At 41.9% G+C, this 10,240-nt stretch overlaps 2 protein-coding genes across 3 annotated transcripts in view; one reads left to right on the forward strand and one right to left on the reverse strand.

Annotated features, from left to right (window-relative positions):
- Positions 1-5,967, forward strand: part of cep104 (centrosomal protein 104) — a 34,961-nt gene extending 28,994 nt beyond the window's left edge. Inside the window, exons 20-22 of one of the 2 annotated variants that reach the window (XM_023337778.1) lie at positions 2-63; positions 1,394-1,481; positions 3,723-5,967. In XM_023337778.1, coding sequence (XP_023193546.1) covers positions 2-63; positions 1,394-1,481; positions 3,723-3,859 — 287 coding nt within the window. In that variant the 3' untranslated portion in view covers positions 3,860-5,967. The remainder of the gene's footprint in view (position 1; positions 64-1,393; positions 1,482-3,722) is intronic. The other variant, XM_023337787.1, reaches the window with a different exon arrangement.
- A 1,457-nt stretch (positions 5,968-7,424) lies between these two features.
- LOC102233281 (UDP-GlcNAc:betaGal beta-1,3-N-acetylglucosaminyltransferase 7-like) lies at positions 7,425-9,922 on the reverse strand. Its single transcript, XM_005812604.2, has one exon. It carries the CDS (start codon positions 9,695-9,697, stop codon positions 8,462-8,464), a length of 1,236 nt encoding a protein of 411 aa, XP_005812661.1. The 5' UTR covers positions 9,698-9,922; the 3' UTR covers positions 7,425-8,461.
- Between the last annotated feature and the right edge of the window lie 318 nt (positions 9,923-10,240).

Genomic DNA, 10,240 nt, shown 5'->3' on the forward strand with positions numbered 1-10,240 from the left:
GGTACAGTCGCCGCCTCCAACCATTGTCCTTTGTGTCACAACAACTTTCCACCTGGAGAGGAGGTGAGATTTTTTTTTTTGAAGCAACTTAGTTATTCACCAATGAACAACAATGGCTTGATGAAATGGAATGGTTGTGCCATATGGTAAGATGGGTTTCTTTTTCTTCACATCAAAAAAGGGTGAGAACAACTAGATACATGACTTAGCATATAATAGGCTTTAGGCAGCAACAGATGTTCGGGGTAAACACTGCTATTATCACACACTCTGTTATTAGAGGTGTTTGTAATTCTCTCCTGGTAAAGAAAATACCATCGCACACTTTACATTCCCATTGCTTTTAAAAAATCAATTTGTGAACTGTGTGGTCACTGCTGTTTACGAGCTGATTTCCTCATGATTCTTTTGTAAATTGAAATGGGTTTGACTGCGTGTCATCTGGCCAATTATTTGATCTAAAGCAAGATTAAATAATTAAAACTTATGCTTTTTTGTACTTAAGGCTGCAGTTTTAAAAGACACTCACCAAATCTAATAAGAGCAAGGTGAAATGTCACAGGAAAAATGTCAGATTTTGGACTTTCTTGAATCCAATTTTAAAGTGCTTGTAAAAATCTCCGCAGTTTGTTGGGTGTTGCTGTTTACACTTTCATGCTTTAGAGTCTGTGTGTATTGAGTTAAAAAAAAAAAGACCCTTAGGTCCACACAGTAGTGGAAGTGATGTTCTTTGTTTTTGCGCCTTTGAGAGAGAGGACACATGTGGAATATGTTTGGGCCTTCAATTCTAATTGTTGTGATCATTATCGTTGACTGCTTCTGGCATTTTATGGTAAGTTTGAATTACAAGATGGACTTCTGAAGTTGTATATGCAACAGCGCAACCAGGTTAGGAATAAGTTGATCCTAACAGGACGAAAAACTTGAGAGAATAAAATAGATGTCTTGTCTTCAAATGTATTTATTTGGGTTGATGTTAGAGTTTTATTTTCCTGCAGTGCATCAATGTAAAATCCAGAGTATTTCTAAGATGTTGAATAAAGTTAGATAAAATTTGTCGCAAACAAACTCAAGATGAGCGAGTTTGTTTGCTCATTAGGGAATATATCTAGTCAAAAAAAAATACAAAAAGGTAAAATAGAGAGAGAAAAAAGTAGAGCTGAAAATTCCTTTTGATATCTCACTTCACACAACCTAAAGAGGGATGCAGAACTTCACAGATTCTCTTTGCTTTGTCTGCGAGTGTGAACCCAATGAAAGAGGGCACTGTTGGTCAGAGAGAGGGCAGCCAGTCAGACTTTGACTGGGCCTACAGTCACCTGTGGTGGTCCGGGTCAAGAGGGTTCCTGGTGAGGGAATAAACTCAACTGTGCCACTTTTGTCCCTGCTCCAGGCCTGGAAGACTCACCTCATGGGCCGAGAGGGCTGTAAGCAAAACTCACGCAGGACTGCGGTGTCCCAAAGAACCCAGCCAGCACAAGGTGAGGCATTCATCTGCCTCCTGCCTGCATGGTGTAGGGTGCAAGAGGTATAGAGTTCACACTTGTCGGTAAAAGTTTAATGGCGCACCTTTTCCAATACCATTTCCTCCCTCAACAACACAATAGCAAGATTAGCTAATGAACCTTTCTGTTCAGTGTTTTGTAGGAATTCTTCATTTTGTTGTCTTCATTGGCTCAGTGTTTGTTTGTTTTTTTTTCTTTTTGGGGGGATTGGGATGGAGGATTTCTTGGAACTTTTTCAACAAGTCTGATGCAGACAGACCATTAGTGTTTCCCACTAGAAAGCAAGCTGCAGATGCATGTTTCAGATTGAAAATGGGGCTGCATATAAGCCAGTATTTCATCAGGTTTGTCTGTTTTGTCTTCTGTTATAACCCTACTGTTTTCATTGTTCAAGCTGCTCTAAAAATGTGTATTTACAGATAGGTTAATCAGTTTCCATATGAAAAATGCATGTTGCAGTGAGTGCTACTACACCTTTTGCCAACATTTGCCAACACTAATAACAGGTATGGGACATAATAAAATGTCACAGAAACATGTCAGGTTTTGGACTTTCTTGATCTCAATTAAAAATCTCCACACTTTTTTTTTTTCAGGTGCTGCTCGTTACACTCGTCCTTACGGTCTGTGGTGTATTGAGAGAAAAAAGTCCTGAAACCTTCTCATATACACGAAGCCTTATAGTCTTGGTTCACAAAGTGCCTTTGAGCTTTTAGCCATTTTTTTTCTCCTCACGTTACTGCCTTTTATTGAGATGCTACGTGGAAGACCAGTAAAGTGGTGCATAATTGTGAATTAAAGACAAATTATTACATGGTTTACCTTTTTTACTAGAGAAAAATCTGACATTGTGTTGTGCGTTTGAAATTTTCCCCTTAGCTGACACTGTGGAACTGCCTTTCGCTCTAAAACAGCTCCGTGTTTTTTTTTTGTTGTTTTTTTTTTACCCCTCCGGGGGGTCTTTTGTGAGCTCTAGTGTCCCTTATATGACAGTAGGCTGACAGGAAACGGGGAAGGAGAGGGGGGAAGACATGCAGCAAATATTGTCAGGTCCGGGAGTCGAACCCGCGACGGCCGCGTCGAGGACTCAAGGCCTCCAAATATGGGTCGCGCTAACCGCTATGCCACCACGGCACGCCCAGCTCCGTGTTTAATGTCAGCTCTGCACAACCGAAGCCTGAATTTTCGTCCATTCGGATTGAGCTTCAGAATGATCTTCCCTTCAACTCTGACCAGCTCCCTTGTCCCTGAGGAAGAAAAGCATCCTCACAGCATGACACCGCCACCACTATATTTTGGTGTTGAGATGGTGTGTTCAAGTGTTTTGCATGCAGGCCAGAGAGTTCGACTACAGCACTTTCTTAGACATGTTCATTATGTTCTTTATGTAGTTTTCACAGCTTAACTGGACTTCTGTTGACTTTTCAACAATGGCTCTCTTCTTTCCATTCTTGCACAAAGGCAGGATTTATGGCGTGCGTGACTAATAGTTGTCCTGTAAACAGATCCTGGAACTCTTCTCTGCTCCTCTTATGGTAAATTCTATTTGGAGCTTTAGGGGAAAATGGCAACGCTAAAAAAACCCACAACACTATGTTCTGATGACGAGGTGCAGACGTTTTTGTGCTTGTTGTGTTGTGTGAACAGATTTTCTCATGTTATGTTTCGGCCTCTGGGTCCGCCCCTCAGTGACGACCATACCTATTCAATTGTAATGGAAGACAATCCGAAACGCAGAGTTGAGCCAAACTGTGTAGGTACAAGTGGAAAGGCACATAATTGTCTCTTTGGTGTGTTATTTGGTTTTCATGGTGTTATAAGGTTCTGCTAAGAAACCTTTGAATGCTTCACAGAACAATTGTATTTCTGTTAAAATTACAATAGCATGTAAGCAGACTCTACAAATTTGCTGACACTGTCATTTAGCTGCAATTGAGTTTGTTTCATTGAAAACGATATATCCATTTTCCATCCCTACCAAATTACACTCTATTAAGTGTTGACCTATCAAATAAAATCTAATAAATATGTTACTATTCATGGCTGTAACCCAACAAAGGGTTATTGAGTCAGGCCATCACGATCTTCACAGACGCTTCCTGTTTATAGTCACGTCATCAGGAATGCGGGCTGCATTCATTGGAGTCGGCGTTTGGTGAATTTCCCTTTTTATTGTAAATTTAAGGATGGCATTTGTGGGTGTGTTTATTTTTCCAGGTAGGGCCGCTGGGGGAATGAAGCAGTCGTTGTTGGTCAGAGCCGGAGCCAGAACCAGAACTGGGCCCGGGGGCAGAGGCAGCCGGATCCCATCCCTGACACCCATGGCGAGGAGAAACGCTGCAGGAAAGCGCTGAAGCTGGTCGGTCACAAACTCCATCATCCAAAGATAGTATATAACCAGAAGAAACAACTCCCCCTGCCCTCTCATTTGAGAGTTATTGACAAAGGGTCAATAACTCCAACTCTAAATAGGTGGACGCAAAACTGCAATTCATCATTAAGGCGATCTAGTTCAGCCTGTTGGGTTTGAAACAAAAGCTTATTTTGTGTAAGAATATCAGCTGACTCAGTGTCCTGCCCGCAGGTTAAAACTCTACCAGTAAACACCTGTGAGGCCAGTAAATATGAGATCACTGAGTCCTTGTAAGTGATACACTCGTACAAGGTTTCTCGTCTCTTACAGTCTTATTTTTGTCAATGCTGTTTAAAGCCTTTATATGTTGCTTAAAGGGAAGTCTTGCCATTCCTTACTGTGGAACTATCAAAATTTTTAATCCTAAAGATTATATTGGAAAAATGAAGCCATGTTGAGGGTGTGCCGATTTATATTTCCAGCTACTGGTTGAAGTTCAAAAGTATGTGATGCAGCATTTCCAGTTGTGCAGCCAGCTGCATCTTTTCAGTCCAACTCCTCTGCTCAGTCACTGCCCACGTTTTACACAATGCAGGCACTCTGCTGGAAGCAAAGTTTCGCCGAGCTGAGACAACACTGAATACGTCAGTCTGACATCACCAAGGACATGTCACGTCTGTCAACTGAATGCTCTGTGCAAAAACGTCTAGATGCCCATTACGGCAGTGCAAGCCCTTCAGTGATTTCTCTCTCCTTTAAAAAAAAAAAATTTACTGGATTATGGAGCAAAATTGCTTTGATGCTGTGTATCGCATCGAGATAAAACCATAAATTTACGTGAACTATATATAAAAGGAGACTTTTTTTCTCCCCTCGTTACTCAACAGCAAACCAGATTAAACTTTTCCTGTTTTCGGGTCAATAAGATTACTTGACCTAAAACAAGCAATCTTGTTTTAGGTCAAAAGCTAAAATAGGATTAGATTTTGACCTAATCTGGTTTTATGTCTCTTTGGTTACATAGCAGAAAAATGAGATAGGATTGTTTTGTTTTTTTTCTTCTATTATTTTCTTCATATTTAAAAGCTTACATACATGGAGATTGTCATGCCTTTAAACAATTTTGGAAAGCCCAGATGATGATAATGCCATATTAGCTTCTACTTGATGGCACAGCAGTGTATTTGTGTTGACAAAACAATATAAATTTAGCTACTTTCCTTGTTCGACATCATGGAAAAATCTAAAGGAACCAGCCAAGATATCGGGATTGTGGATTAAAATACAGATGTCTGAAAGCGCCACATTCATCTGTTGTAAGCGTTATTCAGAAGTATAAGCAACAAGGGAAGGTCCAGTTATCATACAGATCTAGAAGGAGATGGCTCCTGTGTACCCAGATATTAGCAACAATCAACTCCAAGGCAAAAGACTTTTGTGAAGATTGCTTGCTGAACCCGCTGAGAGAGTCTTTGTCCAGAGAGAAATGACACCTGTACCAACACGGGCCGAAAGGTCACATAGCAAGGCAGATTCCATTCCTCCAAACTCAACATAAACAACCAGATTACAGTTTGAAAATGGACTCAGAGAAAACAACGTTCGTCTCTGGTAACATCTTTGATGGTCAGACCAAAATGCAGTTGAAGCTTTTGGCTCTAGTGAAGACTCTAGGAATAAATGGGGAAGCTTACATTCCTGAAAACACTGTCCCGAATGTGAAGCATTTCCCCAAATAAATGGCATCATGAGAAATATAGAAGCGGTATTTTATTCGATCAACCAGGAAGTTCATGACTTTCCACAAAGGGGCCAACTGTTGCAACTGTGGGGAGAGTTGGAAAGGTGTGTGTGTGTGTGTGCGTGTGTGTGCGTGCGTGCGTGCGTGCGTGCGTGCGTGTGTGTGTGTGTGTGTGTGTGTGTGTGTGTGTGAGCGAAACGACCTGCAAACCTCGCTCAGTTAAAGCAGCTCCGTCAGGTGAAATCTCCAGAGCCTTGTTGAGAGGAGACAAAATATTTTAACTAAGTCATAGAGTTTAAAAGGAAATTTTCTAAAGACTAAAGAAATGAATATAAATGTCAGAATTTAAGAAAAGTTAAAAAAAAAAAGATCTAAAAACTCAATTAACTCAAATTCATTGAAACAGCGTGTCTGAAACAGAGCCATCGCATCCTAATCTGAGCTTTTGAAATTTGTTTCAGAGGTTTAATTATCTTAATGTATGTAAACTTCTGAATTTAAAGGAAACGATCAAAGATTCCTCATTTAGCAAATATAAATGCATTTAACTAATACAAATAGTGCTGCTAATTTTGACTGAAATTGTCAAGACTTAAGTCTGATCAAATGCCAGACAGTGAGGGAAAAAAAGTAGAATTTTTTTTTCATGCTGTCAGTTTGAACTTTAGCTGAGTGCTATCTTCTGCACAAATCGAAACCTCTATTTGTAAGTGTGTTCAAACAAGCAGAAGTAGCAAGCTACTGGCTGAAATCTCCATGGCAACAGCTCTGACGGTCCTTTCTTCCTGAAGCCGTTACAAACCTGCCCAAGCTTTACTGCCACCATCAGTGAGCCGTCTGCCCTCGCACTCCCTAACATCGTCTTTCTAACACAGGGAATTAAGTAACACTTTGCCAAAGGACGTTTGTTACCAGTTATTTTCCTGAAATTTCCAAATGACAATCTTGCAAATGAGTGTTCTGAACTAAACCTTAGCTGTAGAGAATATTAAATTAAAATTAATGAAACAAAGGAAGATTATTGCGCCGTGTAGTCACACTACAAAGGTTAACAACTACCTAGAGTATTTATTCAGTTATTATTTTAATGTGCAAATGTCTTGACAGCGCTCACTGGAACACGTTAGAAATCTAAGTGACAGAATGTATTTGAATATGAAAAGGTCGGAAGCTTATAATGTATTCTTGAGCTCTAGCTTTTCGCACTTCCTGAAGCTGTTTGTACAATGTCAAAGATTGTCAACAATTGTTAATGACAGAGCTACTGGTCAGCAGCTGTTTTATAAGATGCAGCATAATTAGTTTCTAACACGGCCTGCTTTTGTGTGGACTTTAATATGCTGTGACGTTGTAACAGTTTTTATGGTGCTTTCTGTGCACTGTAGTCAGTCATTTTTATGACGCGTTTGCATAATAGCTATTTTTCTATGGAAATGTGTTTGTGTGTATAAAAATAAAGCTGAATGACAAATAACCAAATGTCTCTGTGAATGCTCCGGCCAAAAATGGTTGTTGGCCGGTCGTTGGCTGCGCCGAACTGAAGAAGAAAATAATCTTGTTGTCCGTAGAGCACCAGAATATAATGAGTTTTGTCAGATTACAGCTGGGACGCTCTCCAAACATTGCCGTTAATCAAATGATGACACCAGACATGCTACATTTTACAAAGTGACTTGGGGATTCCAGTTTTATTTTCACAGAGTGCAGGAGCTATTAACATTAGTTCCTTTTTCTTTGGTCTTGGGCCTAATCTCTCTTAATCAAAAACAAAGAAATTACATCAAACATAAACCATATTGACTTCCACAATTTTTCTCTCTCTCTCTTTTTTTTTTTTTTTACATTTTTACAATACATTGTAAAATAATCAAATAACTACTGTTTGTCCTCAATAGGTTTTGTTCTAAACCTATTAAGTTCCCTTTGCAGCTAAAATTAGGCATGAGCGAGGCAGTGGTATGATTTTTGACAGTTATGGCTTTAAGACCGTAGCTGTTTAACATATACCTTTTCTTTTTTTTTTACATTTTTAATCACAGTGGCCTGATTGTGTAATTTTTAAAAAAAATAAGAATGTTCTCCAGCTGAATGGTGTGCAGACTAACAAAGCAGTGCCCTTCTCACACATGTTGCTGCAACAGGTGTTAGCTGAAAGGTGTTAGCTGTCAGCTAGCTGAAAGAAATTTGCAAAGTAAACAAAAATAAATAATTGTATATTCTCTTTTTATAAACCGGCTATATTTGCTACACATCCATGTTTCAATTATATTGGGAGTAGAAGGGATAACTTGATTTCCTGTTTTAAATTAATACCAACAGGTCTAGTTAGAGATCTTAGGTTTATTTTTTGTGTCAGTATGATTCCATAATAGTTTTTCTTAAGGTCGTCTCATATCATTGGAATTTGGTGCCAGCCCATGCCTAGTTTATAAAATCATGAAATTAGAGAATAAAATCTCAGGAAATAGCCGAACAGAGGAGTGATGGAAAGAGTCACGTTTTAACCTGCAAATTTAAACACTACTCCCCCAAAGTCCACAATAAAATGACTCTCACGTTAGGACTTGAGGATAGTAAATGGCACAAACTGAATTTGAAAATGTACATGTCTTATTAGTTGGTGCTGTAGTGGTTTTACAAATTACAAATAAACCAAAAGAGGTCCACTTAGGGTCCACAGTGTTCGGTCAGCCAGGTTGTGAACAGTTTTATCTGGCACTCAGAGAACACCGACTGAGTTTCTCTCCACTCAATCCGCTGAAGATCGAATACAGTCGGAATAATAATAAAGAAAACCTCCGGACGATTTAATGAATGTATTGATCAACTACAAGTTGATTTCATGGCCTGCTGGGGGGTCCTTCATATAAAGGTCCTTTGTGCGCAAACCAGATCCTTGTCGTGCACTGCGCTCCACATCCTGAGCAGCTCCTGCGCGCTCAGTTTGTGCACCACGATGAGGCTCTTGTAAAAGCACGGCTCCGTGTTTATGGAGCTCGCCTTTTGTCTGGTGATACCGAAGGTCCTGAAGCCTGCGTGCAACTCCGGAGCCACGTTCAGCCTCTTGACACACATCCCTAAAAACACGTCGTCGATGGGGTACAGCTCCACGTCCTCCGAGGCCGCGAAGAGCCTCCTGGCCATCTGGGAGGACATCACGAACCCCCCACCCCCTAAATAGGGCGGGTACGGCTTGTCGTAGAGCTCTTTGGGTATGTAGTATTTGCTCTGGCGGTTCCGGATGGGGATCGCCTTGGCGATCGTGTCCCCCACAAACAAGTCGGCGTCTTTGCCATCGTCCACCTTGTAGCCAATGAACTCCAGCAGGTTGTGCGTGTTCACAAACACGTCGTCGTCTCCTTTGTATATGAACTGCGCCCCGGGACAGTAGATGTTGAACCATTTGAGGAAATTCACCTCCTTTAGGGTCAGGTTGAGGAAGGTGTCCATAAAGTCCCACTGCAGGATGTCTTTGTAGATCTGATCCTCGTACTCGATCAGTTTCTGGAGGTTCTTAGTGTCTTTACCTGTTGTCGGAGTTCCGAGGAGAAATAAAGTTTTGATCTTCTTTCCGTTAACTGTGCCCTCCTTGCCCCAGGTTTTACGCACAGCTTCCCGCCGGTCGTGCTGTTCGATAACGGACTTGATCACCATGATGAGGTGCACCTCTCCGTCCGCGCATTTCTCCGGGTGGTTGATGAGCATGGGGAAGTACCTACAGTGTCTGTGCAGGACAAACTGGTGAAACCTCGGGTCCAGACGCTGGAACCAGCCCTGGCTCTTCACCAATTCGTCCTCGCTGCAGTTGAGAACTTGTACGTCCCAGCCGGTCGGGGTCCCGTTGGCCGCCCGCTGCGAGTTCACTCTGTTGCTTTGCGCCGCGGCATTTAGTCTCCAGAAATCGGACTTTACCGGTGCCTGTGTTGAAGGAAAACAGTCCGAGCCGCACCAGCTCGCGTCCCGCGCGTCTTTTAAGCCCGCCGCGTATTTTCCCGACAGGTTCAGCTTGAGAATCATCAGAATAGACGCCAAAACCAGGGAGAGACTCAGCAAGAACTTCACCAAACCTGCCCGCTTTCTCCGAAAGAAGTGATCCATATCTGTCACCGTGGCGCCCCGGGACCCTCAGATGCTGCGCGTTTGGACTTCATGCTGTTTCGCAGCCGTGCGCCCTATTGGAAGCATCCACCGCCGTCCGTCCTCATGCGCACTTGCAGCAGAGTGAAGTTGTCCCTCTGCGGGCCACTTCAGCCCACGTGGACGGTTGTCACACATCAGTGTTTATTGTGGCTGGGAGGGTGGGGAGAGAGAGATGCACATGGCTCGCAGTCGCTCTCATGTCGCTTTTAATCTCCTCGCAGACCGGAAAACTGTTGCAGGACCGCCTCACCCAAATATCCCCCACCCACCCATCATCATCAGGTGCCTGACACATCATCAGGTACATGACACATCATATTGGTGCCCGTAGTGGATTTGTTTTCTAATAAACAGAAATGAGAAAATCGGAACTGTTTCGTCAAATTGCAAAAGACAAGCACGGCATCCTAAATATGCTGCAGCTCACAGTTCTGATCACCGGTGAAATGACGATGTGCTTTAAATAATATATGTATGCATTCTGACCAGTTCGGGTTCCTG

Source organism: Xiphophorus maculatus, chromosome 1, assembly GCF_002775205.1.
Source record: "Xiphophorus maculatus strain JP 163 A chromosome 1, X_maculatus-5.0-male, whole genome shotgun sequence".
In the NCBI taxonomy this organism is placed as follows: Eukaryota; Metazoa; Chordata; class Actinopteri; order Cyprinodontiformes; family Poeciliidae; genus Xiphophorus; species Xiphophorus maculatus.